At 39.3% G+C, this 26,398-nt stretch overlaps 1 protein-coding gene across 2 annotated transcripts; it reads left to right on the top strand.

Annotated features, from left to right (window-relative positions):
• Nucleotides 1-6,835: 6,835 nt before the first annotated feature.
• Nucleotides 6,836-26,358, top strand: LOC6583695. 2 transcript variants are annotated; one of them, XM_002009324.4, is made up of 6 exons: nt 6,836-7,180; nt 16,564-16,620; nt 16,718-17,294; nt 17,366-17,516; nt 25,855-25,971; nt 26,047-26,358. In XM_002009324.4, exons 2-6 carry the CDS (start codon nt 16,564-16,566, stop codon nt 26,162-26,164), a joined length of 1,020 nt encoding a protein of 339 aa, XP_002009360.3. In that variant the 5' UTR covers nt 6,836-7,180; the 3' UTR covers nt 26,165-26,358. The 2 variants fall into 2 exon arrangements, with proteins under 2 accessions (XP_002009360.3, XP_032587925.1); XM_032732034.2 differs by lacking the exons at nt 25,855-25,971; nt 26,047-26,358 and adding an exon at nt 18,833-19,132 and having other exon boundaries at nt 6,839-7,180.
• Nucleotides 26,359-26,398: the final 40 nt, after the last annotated feature.

The raw sequence follows: 26,398 nt of genomic DNA, 5'->3' as shown, positions 1-26,398 counted from the left end.
AAATTGCAGCTTAATCGTTTCGATGCCAATGATTTGATTCGACATCGCCGCAATAAACGCTCTGGCATGTCACCAAAAACAATTGTCCGAAAATAAATGGAATGCTGATGGGGCGGCAATGGCGTCGGCGGTCACTGGGGGGCGTGGCATGATTGGCTATTAGCCACAGCATTTGTTGTCAGCGGCAGCTGCCAAATTAACAATAAATATATGAGCAACATTTTCATTCAATTCAATCAACAATCGACGGCATTTGAGAAACACAACCGAACAAATTCCTGAACTTTTGATTACGATAGTTTATTGCCATAAATATTCGTGTTCTCTTAAATTCCCTGTTTGTTTGATTTTTTTTTACTCCCCTCTGTCGGTCTATAAGAGTTCCGATTTGGCTTTTGCTCGATTTGCTCAGGGCATTTAATTACGACATTTTGGGTCTGTTCTTCCAAGCATTTTTAGGATCGGCAGTAAAATAGTTTCTATACCCTGAACCCCTTTGAAAATGGAAGAGCAGGGCATGATGGGCTTATTAAAATGTGTGTAACAGGCAGATGGAGGCGTGGCACACCCACAAGTAAGTCGATATACCCTTGTCCATCTGCCCGCCTATCCATCCATCCGTTCGTATGAGCATAGAATATCAGGTCTTTGATAGGTCCAGGGGATCTCATAGCCGAGCGGCCTCAACTTTATTTTCAGGCATATTTTTCTTTGTGACTTTCCCTCTTTCCCCCTTTCCTATTGTCTGTCCTTCTCTCTTTTCATTCTTCTGTCTGTCCGTCCTTTTCTACGCCGGCCTATTTAGCCCTCTATCCGCCCATCTGTCTGTTTTCTGTCCCTCCAGCCGTCCGTCCGTTCGCTCACCTCTTTGCCTTTCTAAGCCACCGTCTGCATGCTTTTCCCTCCGTCTGTCCGCCAACCTTTCCATTTATCCGTCTGCTCTGTCTATCTGTTTATATCTATGCTCAGCCCCTTTTGCTGTCCGTCCGTCATTCTGTCCATTTGCTCACCTGCCCATCTATTCCAAGCATACGTCCGTAACTCTGTCCGTCTTTCAATTCGCCCATCCGTTCGTAGGTTCATACGCCTATCCGTCCGCCTAGACAAGTATCGCCTCCAACTGAAAGCAATATCTATATTTTACAAATTCATATCGTTACAGTCACCCAGTCTCGCAGCTGCAACACTATTGACAGACCTGACCAAATAGATTAATAAATTATTTCGACCGCCCATTGGCGAATATCGATTTTTGAGGCAATTCAACTATTTTTAGACCAAGAACTAGCATTAACCGGTCTTGCTAGTATCTATAGGGCTTAGTCTAAGTGGACAAATGAAGGGCAGGCGAGGAGAGAACAGAGAGTCACGATGTCCTATAACCATAAGATGATTTCAAGAGGGGATATAGAGCTCTCTCATCGAGAGTATCTAGACTATAGTAATATGGATATAACGATATTTACTTTTAATCAAAAATCGGACAGCTCTTGAAAATAATATAAGCTATTATCAGTCTACTAAGATTGTATTGAATCTATTATGATATTCCTTTAAATGTTGTCTCTTAATTCCATTGAGCATCATCATCCCATAAGAAATTTAAACATTTTAAAGTGTTTATTTCTCGCTTCTCTAGAGACTTCTTTATCGCGTTCGTTAAGAGATTAAGCATAATTAATGAGCTGACATCAAATTGAAGCGAGGAAATCTGAAATCTGATATCTGCGCAAAAAACGTCAAATGCAATTTTCAATCAAATTTCTCTTTTTTTATTTTTTTTATTTTTGGCTATGACACATTATTTCTTGACGATGATAATTTTAATAAAAATAATAATGCGAAAGAAAAAAAAATGTCTTATCATAGTCATAAATGTCAGCACCCTGCGGTTATCTCTCTCTGTCTGTGTGTGTGTGTGTGTGTGTGTATGTGTGTGTGGGTGTCCTATTTTAGCAACTCTTGACTGAGAGGGGGCAGCCGCGAGGGCTCGAGCTCAGGATAAAACACTTTTGCATAACTAAATGCCCTGCAATCTGTATCATCTCTTCAGCTGACATATACACACACTCACACACACACACACACACACACACACTAGCACACACACGTTTGGCACTTGTGTATTTTTTGGCTCTTAGGTTTTAGCTTTAGTTTATTTGACATTTTTCTTTTCCTTTTTGTGTTTTGTCAACGGTTTGATACCCTGTATACATAGGGTATGCCTCGAACAGTCACAGATTATGTACATCTATGGTTAGATAATTATATGAAAGGCTAATTTCAGAGTCTCTAATCGCTTTATACTAGAGTCAGTTATATAATTTGGCAGATACAGTAGAACCTGGTTATAGTCCCTTGAGCAAACTTGAATGGTGTCGGCATCTTCCGGGTCACTCTGTATTTGTATATGGATATATGAGGATCATATGAGCATATGAGGATTATCTTAAGGCATTCCATCAAGCGAAAGTTAGCTTAGAGCAAAGTAAATTTCCAACAATTATTACCCTATATGCAATTGTGTATATGTAGATAGAGGAATGTCATATGATCGACACATATATACTTTAGTTATAGATGAAAGAAATCAACTGCTAGGGCTAAGTGCTTAAGAGCGCAATAAATTAATAGAAATAGAAATTTAAAATTTAAAATTAAAAAAAAATAATAAAAAAAAAATTTATATATAAGATATATAGTATATGATTTCACGAGAGCGAGAGAAATATAGTTGTTGCTGAAGCTGGTTCCGCCTGTTGCTGCTGTTGAGAAAATGGGAGGGCATATAGGGGTCAGGCCAAAAAGTCAAAGAAATTATGAGAAGGTAATGGACAGCAAAAGAAGAAGAAGCTCCTATTCATTGTGAGTGAGCATAATATAAGATATTCTAGATATTTTAGTCTAATCAATATCCTCATAATTTCCACTTACAGAGCATCTGCACGTCGAGCATGCCCGGTCAGCCGGCTTTTAAAGCTGCGAGAGCAACTTGTTAGTTTGTTGTTTCATTCTTTCATTTTATTTTTCAGTTGTGTAGCTGCTTAGCTTGCACACACACACACACACACACACACACACACGCACACACACCTCAACGCTTAGTTAAAGCCAGAGTTATGCATATGTATGCGTATTATTTTGCTGGAGATGCTTTTGCGCTTTTTTGCGGTCGCTTTGCTGTGTTAATGACACTTACAAAGCACACACACACACACACACACACACACACACACACACACGATGCACATACTTAGCATTAGACAGGCTAAGGCGGCAATTTCAGCTGCCACGCCCACCGACGCGGAACAACAACAACATGAAGGAATAAGAGCACGCCGCATATTTGAAATTAAATTACTTGCAAAAAGCGTGTAAATTGCCAGTGAATGACGCATCCCTGCCAAGCCACCCCCTACCCCCGCAACCCACCCGAAACCCAGCTGCCCCCTCAGCACCTATACGCCCTAACATCCAAAGCCACGCCTCTGCAGCAGCCTCTATCTAATGCTAAACTTAAGTCTCTTCTTGTTGTTGTTGTGCTTTTGCTCGCTTTGCCATTTTTTTCGTCTTTTATGTTTGGTATTTTTTTTTTGGCACTCTGCGGGCCAACGGGGCGTATGCGTAATGTGCTTGGCTCTGAAGTGCGCCAATGCAGCCGCCAACAAGGAATGTGCGTGCGTGTGTGTGTGTGCGTGTGTGTGTGTGTGCGTATGTTAAGTCAAGTATGGGCGCTAATTACATGTTCGATTCCTTTGGCGCCCATGCAAAACCCATGGAAATCGCCTCCTGCTCGACTTTCGCTTTTGCTGGGCAAATGTTGTCTCTGGCAGCTGTGGACGCATTTTGACGTCTTTTTCCGTCGCTTGCTTAGCCAAACGTGGCCAATTCATGCCGCCGTGCTAGCGTGCATGCAAGCATGGCCGCTAAACGCAGCTGTAGCCGTAGCCGGAGCCGGAGACACTGGCGTTAGTCATCAAGTCGAGCATTAAATGAGTCTCTCAAGAGAGAGCGAGGGGGGGAGAGAGAGGGGGAGACTAGGAGACAGTGAGAGCGAGAGCGAGAGCGAGACTTTCGCACTTCTCTCTGCTCTGTTAACTGTTAACAGCTTCTCTCAGCTGCATGTCCTGCGCACTCGCCAAACAGCTGTTCATGGGGCACAGTGCTGCCCATGTCCGCAATAGAAGTGTTATACTCGCAAACTGTTATACAGCCGATTCGCGCGCAATTCGAACTGAAATGAATTCGATTTGGTGCGAATAAACTAAATAGTTCGTTGAACCCACAGCAACAGCCACCGCAGCTCTTAGTGCTGGACACGATTCGGTGTACCCAGAATTACGTTTACATTTTGTCGGCGTCTTATCTAAAGCCCCAAGTCACGATTTCAATTTGCTAAGCGGCCCCAAAATCGATCTATTGATTTCATATTCAGCACTCAAAGTGGACGACATAAATCAAAATCTGCTTTGACAAAATGCGACATAAATAAGCCAGCGGACAGCGGCGTCCCATAGAGGAGCAGGGTCTCAGATATGATTGAAAATTTAGTTATATACATGGAAATAAATCTAATATATACAACAAAAAAAACATTTTATTTTTAAATATTTTGTATTTTTTTGTATCTGCTATAAAATTTACAATTTTTAATGGATATTTGTAGGTAGAAAAAATATATATAATATAAATTATAAAATATGAAATATAAAATTTAAAATATAAAATATAAAATATAAAATATAAAATATAAAATATAAAAAATAAAATATAAAATATAAAATATAAAATATAAAATATAAAATATAAAATATAAAATATAAAATATAAAATATAAAATATAAAATATAAAATATAAAATATAAAATATAAAATATAAAATATAAAATATAAAATATAAAATATAAAATATAAAATATAAAATATAAAATATAAAATATAAAATATAAAATATAAAATATAAAATATAAAATATAAAATATAAAATATAAAATATAAAATATAAAATATAAAACATAAAACATAAAAACTCTTTTGATAATTTTCATTCTCTCTAATTCCCGTTGTTCCATCGTCGTCTACCTCTACTCTCTTGCCTATGTTTCATAGACACATGAACTTGACAAATTAGAGTTAACATATATTACGTCCCCCTTTACAGACGCCACTGCCCTAAGCTACTACATACATTCTCCCCTCTCTCTCACTCCGTCTTTCTCTAACTTGCGCGCTCTCTTTCATCGTGGCTTAATGGCTCGCCGCTTGCGGAAATACTTGGCCAAGGCTGTCAGCGAAACTGTGGCCCTTTTGGCATGCGTAGCATGTAAGTGGCCTCCACTTGCCGGATGATTAATCAGTCGACAGCCTGACAATTAGCCACGCTGACAGACAGACGCCCAGGGCTCGGTAACCAGACCAGAAACCCAGTTCCAAGCATTGACTCAACGCAATCATCACAGCACAGCTCAACCCACACACATGGACGTGCCAGCGCCTCAGTGACACACCCCCTCACGGCCCTCGCCCCTTACGATGTCTTTGCTGGCATCAGGCAATGTTGGTCTAGTCCCTATGCGAGCAGAACTCAAACCCGATTGCAAGTGCCAAGCGAAGAGCGCACAAAGCAGACGCAACAATTGCAGCAAAGAGACGGAGAGCGAGAGAGAGACAGTGAAAAAGAGAGAGAGAGGCAACAGCAATGCGTAATTTCCTTTGCATACGCAGGTATTTAGAGATGCGCAACTAGCGGATCATTGTGAATGGAAAACGTTGTTGCTTAAAGTGCGCAAATCTTAAACGATTTTGACCATGATCAGATTTATCTTTAAGATTTGTTATGAAGTTTAATTAATTGATTAATTGAAAAAAAATATATATATATTAAATATAGATGAAACTAAAGATTATCTATAAGCTGAAAAGCTGCCAAAAATAAGATTAAATAAATAAACAATAAATAAAAAATAATAAATAATAAATAATAAATAATAAAGAATAAATAATAAATAATAAATAATAAATAATAAATAATAAATAATAAATAATAAATAATAAATAATAAATAATAAATAATAAATAATAAATAATAAATAATAAATAATAAATAATAAATAATAAATAATAAATAATAAATAATAAATAATAAATAATAAATAATAAATAATAAATAATAAATAATAAATAATAAATAATAAATAATAAATAATAAATAATAAATAATAAATAATAATAATAAATAGTAAATAATAATAATAAATAATAAATAATAAATAATATATATGATCTGAAAATAAAATATAAAATACAATAAATGCTAAATAATTAAAATTTTTTAAATAATAATTCATTCAAAAAGAGATAAGATGATAATAATAATAAATATTTAAAAAAAATTATTAATTTAAATTAATTACGAACTTTGTAGTTATTTAATATCTCAACATTTTCACTCATTCAAATGAGTGAAATATTGTCAATGAAACATTTCTGCACAGACAATGCATGCAGCTGTGCGTTAACAATTCGCCGCGACTGTAGCTGCAACTGTGACGCCCTTAGCATAGCGACAAAAATCACAGCTGAGCGCATCTCCAATGGGAAAGGCAGCATAAGCGAAGCGCTGACGTCGCCAGAGACGGCGACGCAGACAACGACGACAACGCCAACGCTAACGCCGACTGCGCATGCGTAGCGTGAAGCAGAGACATTGACAGCGCGCAGCAGCGGCAGCCGCAGCAGCGGCATTGGCAGCGACGCGTCGCGGCGTTGAATTCGATTTTAGATATAAGACGGGACTCGGAAGCGTATTTACCTTTGAGTGTTGTTGTTATTGTTGTCGCTGCTGTTGAAGCTGTTGAAATTCAAGCGCAAATCGACAAACGAACTCAGAACGCTGCGGCTGCGCAAACGCAAAGCACGCGCCGGCCACACACTACCCAACTCCAACTCCAATTCCAATTCGAATTGCAAATCCAATTTGAATCATTTCGAATTTGCCATATCAACTGTTGCTTCAGTTCCAGCTGCGCTTCCAGTTGCCGTGTTTTCATTCCACTACAGTGCGTGCGTTTTCCAGTGTTTATAAACATATTTCCAACTCGCTTATTTTTTTCAATATTATTTTATAAAGTGAAAAGTGAAAAATCCTAAAAAAAATAAAAGAGAATTTTCTGCTATCAAGGTAAATTTTGGTTGAATGCATAAAAGAAGTAAAAAAAAAAAAATTTTAATCACATTTTTAACAATTCGCCAAATACGTGCGTGCGTGCCTCGAAGACCTTGAAAAAATTGATTTTTAAATTTTGTTCACATCAAAAACCATTGTAAAAAAAAAAATGCATAAAATGTAAAGTGCAGAAAATATTTTGGTTTTTATTTCGTTATTTTTATATTTCTTGTGCATTTATTTTTTATTTATGTTTTTTATGTGATTTTATTTGACATTTCTTGCAATAAACATAAATTTTCGCTTAATCGGAAAACAAGACAAAAATGAGAAAATTGACATTAAACTTTAAACTTTATTAAAATTTTAATATAAATTTAAATTTAATTTGTAATTTGCTTAAAATTAATTTGTATTGTGTTTATAAATTAAACAAGCATTTATAGATAAGGAAAGTTTGCTTAGGTTAGATTGATTAAGGCTAGATTAGATTTGATTAATTCTTCTATAAACAATTTGTAAATTAAATGTTTATTTGAAATATTTTAGCTTTTTTAGTTAGCTAGCTAACAGGTCTTTAAGCTGAAGTCTGGCTTTCTAGTATGCAATTGAATGAAATTCCAGCTTGAATTGCAATTTTTATCGCAAGCTCTAGCATTTGCTCCCTTGAGCCTTGCTCCAATTGTGTCAGGCAGTAGTGCTTATATGCCATAATTTAGAACAGAGTTCTGTCGGTGCCCAAGCCATCGTTAATTCAGTTATCTTCGTAGTCAACTGCGAGCAGTATCGAAAATGCCTTCGATTGCCTTCAGTGCGGCTGTCAAAAGCGTTCAAAGTCAACGCAATTGGAAAAGCACCCGACTGGCATACTAAAGAGTCACAGCTCTGTCTGTGTGTGTGTGTATGTGTGTGTGTGTGTGTGAGTGTGCAATGTGCAGTGTACAGAATACCGCAACACACACACTCACACACAGACAACAATTCGTGGTGCCAAGCGATAAGCATTATCGCTTCTATTTGGGTTTACGAGTGGAAAGAATCAGTGAAAAACATTTGGGAATCTTGCCAACGAGCATACTAGACTATGCGACACTCTGTTAACACAACTAAAACTTGGTCAAGCAAACAGAGAACTTATGCTTTAGCTGTAACTGGGAAAAAAAACAATGTAGCTCAAGTGATAAACTAAATATCAATAAGAAACTAGAACTAATCTACTCTCTTTCCAATTGATTCAACCAATGAAATTCTTTAGCGAAATTGAATGAGATTCATCATCTAGTTTATAAAATTCCAAGACTCCACTACATAGCAAAAAAGCCAATATACTCGCTTTGCAGTTTCTACACAGTATATCTAATATAATTTCTTAACGAAAACGAATAAGGCTACATTTCTAGATACAATTAGTTGCCAAAAAGCCAATACACTCGCTTTGCAATTCCTATACAGTGATAGTATTGTCAACTCTTTGGGCCGGGCTGGGCTGGGGTTTAATGTGCTGCTCCAATCGCAGCAAACAGCGATTTGTGCATTTCAATGAGCTCTTAATTGTAATTAAACAAATTGTTTTTCTTTTTCTCTCTCCTCCTTTTTTTTCGCTTCAACTTGGCTCTGACTCAAGCCGTTTTAGCCAGAAGCCAAATCGGTAAGCCGTCAAAATAATGCTCGAATGCTCGATAATCGCATTGACTAAACGAAAACAAACGGCACAAAAAAAAAACGACAAACTCAATTTATGTACATCACGTAGCGCTCATTGCTCATGTTCCAGGGTATCTAGAGGGATATCGGGGCGCTACATTGGGCAATGCAATCGTCACCAATCGCGCCCGATTTTGGCCGAACATTTTTGAAAAGAAAGCAAAAGTTATAAATATTTCGGATTTTTTTTTTTTTCACTTTATTTTTTGTTGACCTATTCGGGAAATTATTATTTAGTCATCGGCATTGCGCAAGAAAATTTATGAAATTTACATTTTACTTTCTATGTTTAGCGCCATGGAAGTGCGATCCCAATTTATAGAAAATACTTTGAAACTGTCTTCGAAAAACATGGATTTTCTATTGAACTAAAGCCAAAAAGGCATCAATATATTATATTTTTGAATTACTTCTACCATATAGATAAAGTATTTCCCGTTGATTCTTAATTTTTTGCTTCATTTTATATCTATTACAGCTTCTTCTGGGCGGAGCCCAAAGCTTCAATTTACATTCAAATAATTTTGATTATTCACTTAACTTATGCTAATTGGACTTCCAATCAGACGTTTACATATGTAAACAGCGAATCAGATAACTTTCAGTTAGACTAATTGGCGGAAAGAGCGTTGAACTTGGCATTTAATTAAAAGTCATAGAAAATTATGAATCTGTAAATAGCGGATCACTTGTACAGTCCATTCTGTTATACACAGTTATAACAGTCTCATTGACTCGAAATGTCAGCGAAATCGTTTGCTTACAAGAATACTCAACTGCAACATTCTATCTTCAAACACTGTTATACATATGTATAACAGTTTTATGGAACTTAAAAACTTAGCACAGCTCAATTAAAATATGTTTGGCATTTTTAATAAAAATTATTTAGTATAACACTTACTGTTATACATGTGTATAACAGTAGTCAATAATTTCGACTTTTTACAATTTACTTAGCTGATTTTCTAGCTGCAAACCAGAAGTCATTAGTCGCTAAAACAACTTACATGCTGTTATACAAATATATAACAGATTTATGGAGTTGGCATAGGTCTGCTAGGAATAATACACGAGCAAGTTAGAGTGGATGCAGCTTAACGAATGACTAGTCCAGTTAGCTGGATCAGCTAGAGCGAGTGGGATCTCGTACTATCTCCCTCTCTCTTTCTCTTTTCCGCTTAGCCACATTCGCTTGACCTTGACCACATAATCCGAGCGTTAAAATCGCAGTGTCAGTTATCATCTTGCTGCATCTCATTTAAAAGGCGGCTCTTATGCTCTGCTTATATAAGTACTTAATATATATATGTATGTGTGTGTGTGTGTGTGTGTATACTTTGATTTTAAATACCGGACAGGACGCCAGAGTTAAGCAAGGGTCATCAATTGTGGTTAACAACAACAACAACAACAACAACAGCGACAGTAAATGCAACAACTTGTTGCTGATTTAAAGCTGATATTGTTCCCACGCTAACAGCCGTCTCTTCTTCTTCTTCATCATCATCTTGACAATAGCCGAATGAGCTAAACTGTAGTCAAATGCTATTTATCAGATATATATATATGCATATTCTAATTTTCTAATTGTTGCAATTGTTAAAAAACTTTTATTTATTAGCGGTTTGGCAAAATGTAAAAAAGTAAAAATAAAATCGAAGCTAAATGTATTCCAATTGGCACATTGACACATTTTTTGCGCCTTGAACAACATGTTCGTACACACATTCAGTAGTTGAGGGATTGCTAGGTTTTTAGATCAAGCGATCGATCGTTGGACCCATCGATCGATCCATTTGACAATCGATGTCATCGGCATTTGTCTGACCGTTCGATTTCATTATAAAATTTACGCATGTTTGATGGATATGCCACAGCATGTAGCAGTTCGTGTGTGTAACCACCGAATATTACGTGATTCGCATGGCAGATATCTACATGTATGTATACACATATATGTATATGCATATATCTGGATATATGCACACAGTCAATGGCCAAGCAGGCGACAAGAAACTCTTCGAATTCCATTCGCACTGCAAGTTTTTGATAAAGGCTCAACAATGGAGGAGCTCAGGAAATCGATAGCCTCGATGTCTTCTATAAGACACTTAAATCTAGAGATCTGTCTTCTATCTTAAATTAAAGATAAAAACTAACTGAAGCTAATATGAATAATGCTTCCTTATGGGATATCAAGCTCTACTTCAATAGAGAATAAAGTAACAATATATGATTGTCAAGTTATCGATAGATAATGACAGCTATTGGCATATATCGCTGTACAATTATCGATATATTTCCATATTTCTTATCTTGAGAAAGTAGTATGAACTGATCTATGTTATGAACTTAAAATACTCTGAGATCCGATTCCATGCTTATCGATAAATACATAGATAGTCAACATGATCATCAAATAGTTTGATGAGCAATCAAAGTTCCAATGAACCAGATATTAATACCTCAATTATACATAGATCTATGATTCAAGTTATACACATAGATCTACATATATCTCGAGATATTTGTAATACACTCCGGCTTTTATAGTTGAACGAACGTGTTAAATCAAGTCTATTTTGATGGACATTTACATTCGCAGCTGAATTATTTACTACCATTTTATTAATGAGCTCATCAAGTCCATTAGTCGCATTAATAGGGCTCAAGAGATATGTATATATATATATATATATAGTATATATAGATATTGTATGCAAATTGGTCTTTATGTTTGATCAGTTGTTTATCTCGTTTCTTTCGTTGTTCGGTTGTTGTTTTTGTTGTTGTTGTCGTTGTTGGCTTTGTTCCAGTTGTTGATTTGTGCCAATTCTTGAGTGGAGCGCGGGCGTCTTTCTCTTTTCTAACCATTTGATGTTGACCTATCCAGAACCAATCCCATTTACAAACGTAACCGATTCCAATTAGTGAATCGCCTTAATTAATTCGCTTGGCTCTACGACGAAGAAATTTTGATAAAAAACACGCATAAAGCAAATGACAGAAGAACAAATCCCCCATAAAAAAAATAAAATAAAATACAAAACTGATTCCGTATTTCAATTTGTAATTCAGTTTCGACCTCGAAAACAAAATTTATATATAAATAAATTTGTTTCCCTAAAAAAAAAAAAAAAAAAGACGCCAACAATTTGTCAAACATAAATAAAAATCGTGACTAGTCCAAAAGTTTCAATCATGCGTAATGGCAATGGTAATTATACGATTTTTATGGACTTTATGCGGTTTTTTTTTTTTTTTTTTTTTTTTGTTGGCAATAAATTATTAGGGAAACCCATATATGGTATACCGGGTGCCGATTCTGGTTTCTCCATGTCTACTCTGAGTTTTTTTTAGTCCTATCAGCTGATTTAGTGACTGGAGATGGACTAGGGCTAAGTGGTTAGGGTTCAATCAGTGATGTAGATGTAGGTCTAGCGGGAAGTTTTCTTTAGGTTGCTTATTAAGGTATTGTTGACAAGTAATGGGTTGGTGTTGCTACCTATGTGCTCTATATTGGCTTAGAAATCTGCTGATGAGCCCTAGGGACTTTCAGTTCTTAGTGAATCTCTTTAGTTGAGTGGAGTAGATGAGCATTGGATATCATTCTTAGCTCTTTGCTTGGAAATATCTCTATAATATTTCAATTGGAATAACTGTTAGTGTCCCAGATTAGAGTCCCATAGGACTCCACATGGTCTTCTAGACTACTAACTTGCCACGCAGCCCCCTTTCATATAAATCTAAAATTAACGATATAGGCATACATTTTTTTTTTTTTTTTTTTGATCTGGCTCTTTTTTGGTCAGCCTTTTTTTTACGAATTTTTGCTCTTCATTATCCACTTAAAATATATTTTAAATATATATCATATAAGCTCTACTCTGAAGAGCCATACCTCTGTTGTTGTTGTTGCTATTGTTGTTGTCACGTTTTTGAGCTGATTGCGCAAGTACAAAAAAAAAAAAAAAAAAAAATTCGTAATTTATATTGTTTTTTCTTTGGCTCTTTTTCTTGGTTAACATGTAAAATCGGGACCTGTCAATTACACAACACCCAAAAACAAAAAGCGGAGCACCGCAAAAGTCAACAGACAAAAAAAATTAAATTAATTTCGCTTGCCCAAAAGAAAAACAACAATTAAACAACAACAACAACAACGACAACAACAGAGGCAGACGCAGCTCCTTTGGCAATTTGCTTAAATTACAACTTAATTTCTGAATTGATTTTCAATTTTTTTGCCGGCATTCAATGCCCAAATTAAAAAAAAAAATATTTCGTGAATTTTAATTTGCTGTACAATTATTTTAAACGCTGTCGCTGTGGGGGTCAGCCAGAAAGCAGCGCACCAGCCCAACTGCAGGATACCCTATAAAAGGAATTCAATTAATTTGCAGGGATATCAAATAAGACTTGTGTGGAAATAAAGTTGAGCTATCATAATATATTTCGTCATAGGAATATTGACATACTTAGGGAGCTCTCATACCAGACTTTGTCAACTAATATATTACAAAATTCTTTATAATGCTTAGCCCAATTCCTACTTGAGCCTTCCAGCCCATCCATAACAAAGAAGATTACTGAACCGTTTGAAGAACTGATTTTCTTCTAACTCTTCGCTTGTTTCTGGCTATGTTATGGGCATTCATTTGTTGTATAGCCCATTCTTAAGGGACTCAGGGCACTACTACCCCACAGAAAACCATCTAGTACAAAGCTCTTCAACGAAACTCAATTACGCCAACTATTTCCATTCCATTAAATTTCTTCACAAACCCATGAAACAATATAAGTACAGCTCTGTCTCATCCCTTTGTGAACTGTGGCATCTATTCAACTAGGGCATCCAGCCTTAGGTAGTATACAGTTCTATAGATAAATAAAATCGCAATTTATCCATATATCTATTCATATACACATATATGTATATCTCCATATCTTCTTTGACTCAAGTCCTGAGCTTCCTCTACAGCTAAGGCTATAAATTCGATTGAGCTATTTACCTTGGAGCGCTTATTATGCAGTCTTTAGCGCTCGAGTTGTTTATTATTTTTTCCCCCTGTTTTTTTTACCTCAGCTTCTAGGGCGTCAAATTTGGGGCAGTTAATCGCTTAGTTGGTTGCGCTTTCAATTTGCCTGTCGACTGCCGCACGGAGCTGCCCCATTGTTTGTGGCTGCTGCATTGCAGCATGCAACACACCCAATTAAACACACAAAGAGAGAAAGAGACGCCGAGAGAGAGAGAGAGAGAGAGAGAGGGCGAGAGCGAGAGGGAGGTAGAGCCAGTTCGTCTGGCTGTTTATTGATTTCTGTAGCACACGCTCCATCGTCACCAATTAAAATTCAAGTGCTCAAGCCTAATTGCATGCCAAAAGTTAAAGCAAGCGCAAAAATTTAGCTGCCAACTGAAAAGGCGCTGACTGCCCCACAGATTCCTTTGATGGAATCCCCCTCCAGTCGAAGGGAATTTCGAAGTTTGTGCGCTGTGTGTGGCTCTTAAGTGAAGAACTATGAGTTTGCTGTAGTTGAAGCTTGATTTAACTGAAATGTGCGCCAAAAACGAATTTGCATTCCCAATTTGAGTTAGTTACCTCAAACAGATCCTGAGAAACTCGACTTTTCTTGGAGCATAGGTAAATTTATGTTTTAGATATAAAATAAGGCTTTACTACTTAAAATCCTTATAGCTTAAGAAAAAAGAAACAGCTGAACTAATAGAGATCGGAAGATATACTCTAATATGTCTATAATCATATCAAGCCTTATGATAATCTCTCTTATAGGGAATAAATGTATCTAAATCATGAATGAATGAATGAATGCATCTAAATCTCTATCTGTGCATATTAAGCATAAATCTCTACATATGCCCAACATTTTAAATGCCCTAATCCCTGTAGATCCTGAGTTATGATCTATCCATGCTTTCTTTGTTTATCTTTCGATATTTGACGAAATCCTTGTCCCCTATCACTTGACATCTGTGAACTGTGTTTCGGGCACTCGGCTGTGCTTGGTTGATTTATGCAAATGGCTCATTATGAATACAGAATTTCGGATAGCGATAATACGTGTTAGCTGTTTAGCTGTTGTTGCTTCCGCTGGCGGAGTCAATGGCCAAAATGTTAGCGTCGCGTCTTAATCAATATGCATATTGTGCATATTTCGCTGAACATCAATAAATGAGACATACACACATCTGTGTATACACACACACACATACATACATATATTTTTAGAGAGCCATCAAAGGGGGCCGGTCCAGACGTTGATCTCAGGTGTCAGGCATCCACGCTGTGCGCCCATCAAATCTGCAAAAACTCGTTCTGGCCAGCGACCAGATCGAAGCCCTGCATTCCCTTGGCCAGGGCGTGTCCCCGGCTGTGCGTAAACTAGATGAGGCCATAAAAATGTTCGCAGCAAAAGGCAAAAATTAAAATAAAAATATAAACAGATCGCGACCATTGACAGTTTTTACGCGCACAAAACAAGCTCAAACATCGGGAGATAAACCAAGAACTGCAAAAAAATATATTTATAAGTGAAAAAAATGAAGTAAGCGCAGACTATGAAAAGAGGCAAATCAGGTGGATGTCCTTGTCCGCAATGGCACAGTAGGTGGAAAGCGTCAAATAGAGGAATGAAATATACATTTTGAGAAATGGAGAAAACTTTAGATAGCGATATAGAAATATATGAATAGAGAAAATCTACTACAGTCAGAGCTATATTATATATTTCTCACTGAACTTTCACCCAAAAGCAATAATAAACAAGATTAAATATCTGAATATATAGCTATATCGATATATATATAGATAAGGTACCATATCTCTATCTCTATATACCCATACAAATATAGTAGATAAAGTACAGCATATAAACCTATAAAGATCTAGTATAGACATATAGGTATAAATATGTACATATTTAAAATATTATGTATAGATATATATAGATATTAATGAATAGATAAAAATATTGCTTTGGGTATACTTGGTATACCTATTGAGTCGGTATCAGTATATGTGTATATGACCTCAAGTCTAAGCTGCTTTTTTCCTTCGTATACCCCATTTTACCACATTTAGCTTTTATGTAAAGCCAAGTCGATATATATCGCCTAAGACAAATGAATCATGGAAAAAATTCTTGCATATATATGTGGGGCCTATGTAAGACTTTTGATTTATAGCACCTAAAACTTTGATAACAGAACTTGATCAAATAATTGCAATGAATGAAATACCTACATGTCTAAATAATTCGTACCCCGCCAAATCGTAAATCGCTATAAATCGAAAAGAAATTGTATCCCCTTGAATAAAAATCGTTCTCGATAATTCTCGATAATTTGAATTTTTATGCATATCGAAAAAGATAACGGATCCCCTTGCTATTTCAAATTATCGGCATTCTACTGTAATATATTTTATTGATTTATAAACAACGTAAAGCTAATTAGTAAAATTAGAGCTAACTTAGGCTTAGGCACTGTCAGCTGGAACCTTCGTCTTCATGAAGTAATATATATTTTATTATTATATTTTTGATATATGAAGATACAGCTTTTCCAGCCACTTTTCCGATATATTGCCCACTGTGCGGGAAACCCGTTTGTGGCAGCGAATGCCAACGAATTTATGCACCGTCTGTTAACTGTCTCCTGTGTTGCTTTGCAGATGCGCCTCCGCTCGACTGGACCCAGGGCGCAGATGTACACAATTCTAGTTGGACTGGTGAGTATGCCAAATAGTCCTGGCCAAAGGCAGACAGAGAGATATATATAGAGAGAGAGAGAAAGACAAACAGATGTAAATGCAAAACAATTGACAGGCGACGCTGTTGCCCGCGGTGCTGGGACATGGAAGGTTAATGGATCCGCCGGCACGGAATGCGATGTGGCGCTTCGGCTATCCCAATCCGGTTAACTACAATGACAACGAGCTCTTCTGCGGCGGCTATGCGGTGCAGTGGGAGCAGAACAGCGGACGGTGCGGCGTCTGCGGCGATGCGTACCATGTGAAGTCGCCGCGGCCGCACGAGGCGGGCGGGGAGTACGCCAAGGGCATTATCTCCCGCTACTATACGGCTGGCCAGGAGATCGACGTGGAGGTGGAGCTGACGGCCAATCACTATGGCCGCTTCGAGATGTATCTCTGTCCCAACAACAATCCGCGGCAGGAGGCCACGCAGGAGTGTTTCGATCGCTACCCGCTGTTCATCTCAGGCAGTCGGGAGCACCGCTTCCTCATACCGCGCGACACCAAGAAGAAGGACATCTTCCGCTATCGCGTCCGGCTGCCGCCCTACGTCACCTGCACCCAGTGCGTCCTCCAATGGACCTACTACACGGCCAACATGTGGGGCACCTGCTCCAATGGCACCGAGGCCGTCGGCTGTGGCAAGGCGGGTGAGTTCTCTGTTTCGCTGCTTCGCTGCTTCCATTGGCCCAGCGGCGACTCATCCTTCTGGCATTTGCAGAAACATTCCGTAACTGTGCCGACATCGCTATCATCTCGAATACCGGCGGCGGCGTACCGCCCATCTTTGTCAACAATAGATCGCCCTACCTGCTGTACTATCGTGACTACCGGGCACCCGACGACAACAATGTGTTCCCCTTGATTGTGCGGTAAGTGTGTTGGTGGCAACCGATGCATTGAATGTCAAATAACCGATTCATAACCGGTTCAATGTATATTTGCACATAACCGATTCATTACCGGCTATAATTAGGTCAGTACATAACCTGTTAATGCCCGGTTGAATATGTTTGTACATAACCGGTTCATTCCCGGTTAAAAATCGGGGTGTACGTTACCGATTCATTGCCGGCTAAAATATGTCTGTACTTAACCGTTTCTTTACCGATTGAAAATCTGTTTTTACATAACCGGTTCATTTCCGTTTAAAAATCGGTTTGTACGTAACCAATTCATTACCGGTTGAAAATATATTCGTACATCGTTTCAGTTATACGGTGATCGCTATATAGCTGAAACGATATCTATCGATTTTGAGCCAATTAAAAATATTTTAATAACCGATTCAGAACCGTAGTATCAATAAACGAAGTTGATTTGTAATTATATTACTAACGGAATCCTAATCGATTCAATTCATAACCGATTCAAAATATACCGACTAGTGACATGTGATCAACCCACTTTCAAACCGATTAACATCAAAATCTACTCATACCGGAATATAAATTCCTGGATTGTAATCCACCTATAGCCTACCGATATTTAGACATTTGCATTCAATTAATATCGATTGTCGGAACGTATCAAATCAGTTTACTTACCGATTCGCAGCAAACTCTTGCAAACAGTCCATTAACAATTTATAACCGATTCGTAAGGGACAACCCGGCTAATACTAGTCTTACAAGCTGTGGTAAATTGACCCATTGATAATGTGTTAGGCTATGAAAACATTTTATTATACATATTATTATTTTATTATACATATATTTAGTACATATTCTTTATTTTACTTTTCCTTCTATCACTTACTTAACCGATTCGCTTTTGCTTTATTTTTCACTGTTTTCGCTTTTTATTTCACGAAATCTTTCTATTCTTTACTTCTTCGATATATCATTTCTGATCCATCAGCTGCCTCAACTATCGTCGGATCTTTTCCAAACCAAAATCTTCTCTTGACTATCTATAATAGCTATCCATTCCTCAGAGTCTCTTTAACCGTTTCAGTTAGTTTACGAATTTCTCTTATACCCGCTTCAAAAACGAATAACGCAAAATAATTTTCACTCCTTGATTTCTATAATCTCTTATTTCTCTTACCAACGCCAACTCCTCAAGCTATATGCAATTTCTATCATAACCGTTTCCGCTTCCTTAACCACTGTCAAATCCAAGTTTTTATACTATTCCCGATTGGATACAAACACATTTCTAACCTTTGCTTTGCATTCCCATTTAGCAATGCCACGCGGCATGCGCGCAAACGCAAACCACCAACCGCTTAACCGCTTACCCGCTAAATAAAAAATAAAAAAAAAAACACCAAACAAAAAATACCGCTAAAATCCGCTTACCCGACACACAAAGCTTTTCTAGCTAAAGCAGCGCTGTACCAGGTCTACACGAAACGGGTAAAGGTCAACTGTAAATTATAGAGCTAAGATGCAAATACCGGTTATGGTGCCACAACACACGCTCAACACATACACACACACACACACACATACACATGCATAACTATATTTTAGCTGTATATAAAGAAAATGCTTGAAATAAACTTATTTTATTCAAATTTATATAATTCGTTTAATATAATTGCTTTTGTTTGTAGAAGGCGAAACGGTTAACCGTTTCGAGTTCTTAAATCTTTCAGCAAAAATTTTATTAAATCAATATATTTATATATACTGCTTTTGTTGTATATACGCTAACGGTTTACCGCTTCACAATACGATATAGCCTTATTATTTAGCCGAAACGGTTATTGGCCAAAATGTTTAGATTAAGTCCTAAGCAACTGAATATGGAATAGAAAAAAATGGGCTCTAGAATTTATAGCTTTTTTACTATAAGTCACAAAAATCATAGCTAAAATGAATAGGCTAAGACTGAAGCAACTGTAAATGAATTGCAAAATATAGCTAGAATTTCCTATAATTTGTTAAAGCTTAAAAAATGGTTTTATATTCTATTTATTGACTTTTGTGTTAACTTTTTTTTTTTTTTTCGACTTGCTTTAATATTTGAATCTTTTCGCTGTATATAGCTAACTTTAAAGCTAACTCACAAAAATCATAGCTAAAGCGAACCGGTTAAGACTCAAACAGCTGTAAATTGAATGCAAAATATAGCTAGATTTGCCTATAATTTGCCAAAACGCAAAGAAAATTTTTATATATTTTGTACTGACTTTTATTTTAGCCTTTTTATGCTTTTTTTTGGCTATAATCTTCGAATCGTTTCGCTTCGAAATCAGAAAGCCCAATTTTCTTATCAATACACACATTAAATTTTATTAACATTCGAGCCTTGATCCTTAACCCTTTACCCATGGCCTTGGCCGGCCTTTTTACAGTAAAATGAAGGCACAAAAAATATGGAAAGCAAATTGAGAAAACCAGAAAATAAATATATATACATATATATAAAGTATATATATATATATATAGATATTTGATGTCTATATATATAGATATATATATATATAGCGCGCGCGTGTCGTGGGGGTGGCGGGGGAGTTGTAATGCGACCCCAAAATCAAAATTCGGAATCCGTTAAACCGGATTGCCGCTCGCAATTGGTTCGGGAACCCGTTACCCTGCATACCCTGAAGGTTCCCATGGCGGCGCCCCCCTTTCGTTGTTTGTTGGCAATAAAGTCAAAAGAATAAAGAAAATAAAATTCGTGATTAAAACGAGCAAAAGCCGCCCGGACTCCGCTGGACACCGTACGGCGTACGGCGTACGGCGGATGGACGGCTGGCTGGCTGGCTGCGATTCAGCAGCGTACATCCGGATAGGTGAAGGCCATGATGAGCACCAAGAAGACGGCCACCTGAACGATGCCCACCAGGACGGTCTTGAGCAGCTGCGTCTGCATGCGTGGCTCCAGCTCATGGCCGGGCGTCTTCAGAGGCGTCACCTGGCGATGATTGGCGCGTTTACGGGTCTTCAATGGCGACGGATTAACCTTCTTGGGCATCGGTTGCTCAGCGACAGCCTGTGGCTCATCCTTGTCTGGCAGTGCAACTAGAACTTCAGTAGCATCAGCAGCAGCTGGAGTGGCGGCAGCACTACCGTCAGCACTACCAGCAGCACTACCAGCACCATTTGCAGATTCAGCTGCTGCGGCTGCGGCTGCGGCTTCCTCGCTAGTTGGAGTCAGTATACGCTTCATGTCCTCAGTCGACCACGCCTTGTTCTTGGAGCGCACCGAGAGGCGATTGTAGGGCGCCATGTTGAACGGCAGCTGGCTGCCCAGAGGAATCTGCTGGGTGCAGGCACCGCCGCCCGTCTCCCTTGCCGGTGTGGGGGCTGGCACGTGCCCGGAGCGAATCATATGCTGCAGCTCCCCATAGCCCAGGATGCTGTTGAAGAACATGGCGTCGTGTTCGAGCAAGTTGAATGGACGCGCCGGCGAGAGCGGACGCAGCTGCTGGAGCAGCACATTCGGATTCTCGCGCAGCATGCGGAACGAGGTGCGCTGCAGTCCGCCGCCCTCGGCCAGCGGCATATAGAAGCACTGCAGCTCGTCGGCGGTCTTCAGCTCCGTCAGGGTCTTCGTCTCGATGCGGTACTCACGGGCGTACCCAAAGCTGCGCGCACGACAGGCAATCCGGGCCCGCTGCCAGGCCAGCGCCAGCTGCTCGAGGCGACGCCAGCCCAGCTGGACGATGGGCAGCGGCTCGCGGCCGGCCAGCGTGAGGGAGGAGCGTGGCGTATAGAACAGCATCGTGTCGCTGTCGACGGCCCTGGAGCTGAGCCCGCTGCCCCTGGCGCTGATCTGATTGTTGGCGCGCAGCGTTGCCTCCAGCTTCTCGCCCAGCTGTTGCAGCAGCTTGATCTCGCGCTGCAGTGTCGGTATATTCTGCCAGACCATTTCGATATCAATTTTGGGCTTACGTTGCTTTCGCTGCTGCTGCTGCTTCTGCTTCTGCTGCTCCTGCTCCTCCTGCTCGACCACATCCGTTTGCAGTGCCCGCTCGGCGAGATGGAGCAGATGCTGCTGACGGTGGCGCACATCGATCAAATGTGTCTGCAGCTCCAACTCCTGCTCATTCTCACGCTCGCCGTCCATGTCCAAGTCACGATCCAGATCCTGGCATCTGGTGCTGCTGCCATAGCTAAACGGATCGCTGTCCATCTCGATCAAGTCATCGCTAGGTAAGTCGCCCTCCTGCTGCTGCTGCTGCTGCTGCTGCGACTGCGACTGCTGCTGATCGACGCTGTCCACATTGTCGCCGCTGTTGCGCAATGGACGCACCATGAACAGCTCCTTCACCTTCTTCACGGGCTTGCACAGATAGACGAAGCTCTGGTTCTGCTCCTCTGGCAGCTGCGATGCCTTCGCCAGCTTCAGCTTGCGCAGCTCGTTGCTGCTGTTGTTCAAGCTGGTTGTGCTGCTGCTGCTGCCACTGCCGCTGCTGCCGCTGTTGGCGCTGCTGTTGCTGCTGTGGCTGCTGCTGCTGCAACTGTCGCCCATCACCAGCGGCTGTAGCTTCAGCTGCGGCTGCGGTGTCAACAGTGACGTTGGCTCTGGCTCCTGGTCCAGCTCCTGGTCCTGATCCTGGTCCTGATCCTGGTCCTGGTCTAGCTCTAAATCCAGCTCCAGCTCCCGCTCCAGCTCCCTCTGCAGCTCCAGTTCCAGCTGCTGCTGCTGCTTCTGCTGCTGCTGCTGCTTCAGCAGCTGTTTTTGCTGTTGCAGCTGCTGCTGTGTCTGTTGCTGCTTTGGTTGCGTTGCTGTCTTCTTCTTCATGGGCGACCTGCTGCGCCCGAATGCCACTCGGCTGCTGCCGATGATGGTAGTGACGGTAGTGGCAGCGTTGACGGTGTTGTGAATGCTTGCAATGTTGCTGTTGTTATTGTTATTGCTGTTGTTGGTGGTGGCCAGCTTGGCTACGCGCGGCAGGAATTGTCCGCGTCCGGGTGCTGCACGTCGATTGGCATTCGGCTCGACAGCAACAGTTGTTGCATTGCCCAAGGGTCGATTGGCCGTACTTAGATTGTTCAGGCGCTTGGATCGATTTCCAGTAGTAGCTGAGGAAGGGAGAGGATTAGATGTGGATAGTGAAAATATGATAAACTAATGGAATATGCTATGGAAGTAGGGGTGGTACTCAGAGAGGGACACATAATCGAAGACCTATATCAGTAATATCACGATTTGTATAGAAATATACAGATACACACATACACACACACATATTCATATAAGAGCTACTCTATGGGACATTGGCTGCTGAAGAAGCTTTGTTCTAGATGTACCAAGTACCAAGATGTACCAAATTCATCTGTGTATTTGCCAAAGTCCTATAAGCTATGTAGCTTTGAGGATTGAGGAAGGAGGAAGGAGGAAGGAGGAAGGAGGAAGGAGGAGGAAGGAGGAGGAAGGAGGAAGGAGGAAGGAGGAAGGAGGAAGGAGGAAGGAGAAGAAACGTGTGTAGATCAACTGAGCGCATATAAGATCTGCCCAGCTTCCTTCCTGAATAGTTAATTGAGCTTCAGTTTTTAGTGGATTAAAGGCGACCTTACAGATCCGCAGAATATCCCAAGCCTGATACAGACTCTGGCAGACAGACAGACCCTAAGGGAACCTATTAGGCCGCTACCTACTTTCCAGATGTTGCGCTTACCATTTGGAGTACGCTGCATTAGTTCTGTACGGGTGAAGGTGGTCTTGCGGCCTGTGCCCAAGGTATTTCCCATGCCGGCTTGAGGACCGGCCACTTGTAGCACCTGGGGCAGCCCATCGTTCTCCCGGTCGTTTCGCAGATGATTGAATCGTGGTCGATTCATTTTCATGCTCTAGATCCTTGCCGATTTGATCATCAACCGTTTCTGTTGCCTGTTTTCTTTTTTGTTCGGTTGCGTTTGCGTTTAACTTTGGGATTTTAAGGTTCGTTGGTTTTCCCTGCCAACGATCTGTCGCTTCTTATGTGTGCGTGTGTGCCTGTATCTGTGTCTGTGTGCGCGTACGTGTCACTATGTGTATATAGGAAAATCGACTCTGTCCAAAAGAAAAACGTGTTACTGATCGATGAAAAATATTTTTAATCCGGAGCTCAATTGATATCCATATCGAAATGAATGTATACACACTGTGAAAGCAAAGGCATATGCCCTAGGTTTCCTTGTTGACATTTCGTATGTTTCAAAAGGGATGTAGATCTATGCTTTTAGGCATAAAGTCTCTAACAAAGTTGTGCTCACCGAGTTATTTAAGTATTGTGGTAACACGAACACCCTCATTCAGTGCGAATTAAATGGTAGACTATCGGGTGCGTGTCAAATTTGCTTATGAGTCCACATAAATCCCCTGGAGAGCTATTTACACTGGTATATGTTTTAGTAGACGTAGCTGCTCTACCTTGTACCCATAGCAGCTCTACCAGAGGCTCTACCGAGCTCATTTCTTCTTATTATTAGAGAGCACACTGCTGCATTACGTCATATTATATGCGTGCATATGGAGAGAGATCTTGGACAATGTTATACAAACCTTGTTCTTTCTCCTTCCTACAAAGATTCTACAGATGGCGAATAAAATTAGTGAATCTCAAGAAACTTCAATTTGGATACAAGTTAACTCTACCAAGTTTACTGTAGCTAAAACAAAGCTGAGCGAATTGTGTAAACTTCTAAGAATTGTATATCCCTTACTTCTCTATATCTATACAAAATGAAGACGGTTTCCAACAAAAGTTGATTCCCCCAATGTATCTAGAACAGATGCAAATATTCAAATATTCAAATTTTTATTATATTCATTCAACACATTTCATTCGCCATGGATATCATATAGTTGGAAAGCAATTGTATAAGCTATGATGGAGATGAGTAACGCGTAATGCGTAGAGCTTCGCGCTGCAGCATTTCGTACTGTTGGTCTATAAGACTCGAGTCGTCATTCGTGTCTAACCGAAAGCTAGGCTTCCTTGACGGACGTCGCACCTGGTGGGTGGCGCGATCTGGTTGACTCGGTTTCCTCGGTCGCCTGGGTTCGTAGAGGTTGGAGATGTGACAGCAGTTCGGCTGGGCTCGACCAAATGGATAGATGCTGCTAACGGGCCCCGGCACAAAGGCGGGCTGCAATCGATTCGGCTTATTGTGCGATCGTATGTCGATCCAGTGGTGACGATGCAGCTCCTGCCTCTTGAGATCGTCCGCGAAACGCACTTCAGGCATGACAGAAAGTGTCAGAGAATAAGGGTTTTTAAAAAATACTAAGAATTTTGAATATATACAAATGCCTGAAATTCATAGCTCGGCCTACTCTAAGCAAATCTAAAGAGCAACGAGTTGAAATTAAGTAAAAAGCTATTCTAAGAGGAGCTACATATGTATGGGCTGCTGATTTCTCTTATAATTCGCAACTGGTTCAAGCACAAAGCTTACTTGGTTCAAGGGAGATAATAGGGCAAAAAGACGCTCTGGCGCTTCCTCAATAAAAAATAAAAAAAAAAAAAAAAAAAAAAAAAAAAAAGTAGAAAGCTGTGTCAGAGCTCCGGTAACTCTTCTTTAGAACATTTCTTTTAGGCGTCTCAATTCAAATAATACTACAAAAATGTTTTTAAAAAATATATTTTTAAACCAAAATTTTAACAGATATTCGTTCAGTTCATTTAAAAAAGAAAAATAGATTTTTTAGATTTAAAAACAAAAAAAAAATTATAAAATACACAGAATACCAAGCAGTATACATATTCTAGAGTTTATTAGAGATTTTCTAGTATTTTAGTATATTTTGTATTACTTAAAGAAATATAGAATACGAATAAGAATTTTTATTTTTTTTAAATTTTTTAGTGAGTATATATTTTATATAAACACATTAATTGCGAATACCTGGTATTTTTATATATAGTACTATTTAACATATAGTTACTAAGATTAAAAAAAAAAAAAAAAAAAAAAAAAAAAAATATATATATATATATATATATATATATATATATATATATATATATATATATATATATATATATATATATATTTATGTATATAACACTTATTCATATGGTTAGTGCTTGCATCTATTGCAGTGCTTTAGTATTTAGTTTTTTTTTAGTATTTTCTTCAATTAAAAAATTAAGCCTTTATATATATTTTCATATTTAACGATCCCTTAATCAGTTTGTTCAAGGTCAAGAAGAAAGCGCTTGTGCTTAAAGCCCCGTTAACTCGGCAAACTTACGCTAAATCTAACCACTATAATCAATTTGTTTACACTCTCTTTTGCTCTCCCCATTCGTAAACGTTGCAGAGATCAAAAGTGCATTGGTGCTCCGGCCTTCCGTATGCTGCCCGGCATCGACAATTGGTGTGAGATCAATTGCTTGCGCTATCCGCCCAACTGCCCGGAGACTGCCTGCCACTGTCCGTAAGTATACCTCTCTCTCTCTCTCTCTCTCTTTATCAGTGCCTCTCTTGATGCGCTCTTTCTCTTTCGTTGCAGGCAAGAGTGCGTGGCCATTGGCGAGCTGGAGGGACGTGAAGGCGCCGATACCTACTGCATGGACGAGTGCCTCAATTACAAATCGGAATGCCCGCGCGATAGGTGTCGCTGTTTCTAGAGAGAGAGAGAGAGAGGGAGATACACACACACACACACACACAGAAACAGAGACAGATAGAGAGTGCGAGAGCGAGAGCGAGAGCGAGGTATACCAATTAGCTGTGCTGCTGCCCCATTGCCAGATGAAGACAAAGTTTTGACGAAATGTAATTGAAATTTATAGCTCCATTTGAATGCGAATATATATCTAGATGTATATCCCCAGATATATATAGACATATATTAAACCGAT

Source organism: Drosophila mojavensis, unplaced genomic scaffold, assembly GCF_018153725.1.
Source record: "Drosophila mojavensis isolate 15081-1352.22 unplaced genomic scaffold, ASM1815372v1 contig_136, whole genome shotgun sequence".
In the NCBI taxonomy this organism is placed as follows: Eukaryota; Metazoa; Arthropoda; class Insecta; order Diptera; family Drosophilidae; genus Drosophila; species Drosophila mojavensis.
The sequence above is the reverse complement of the archived record's forward strand: the minus strand, read 5'-3'. Positions and strand labels throughout refer to the sequence as shown.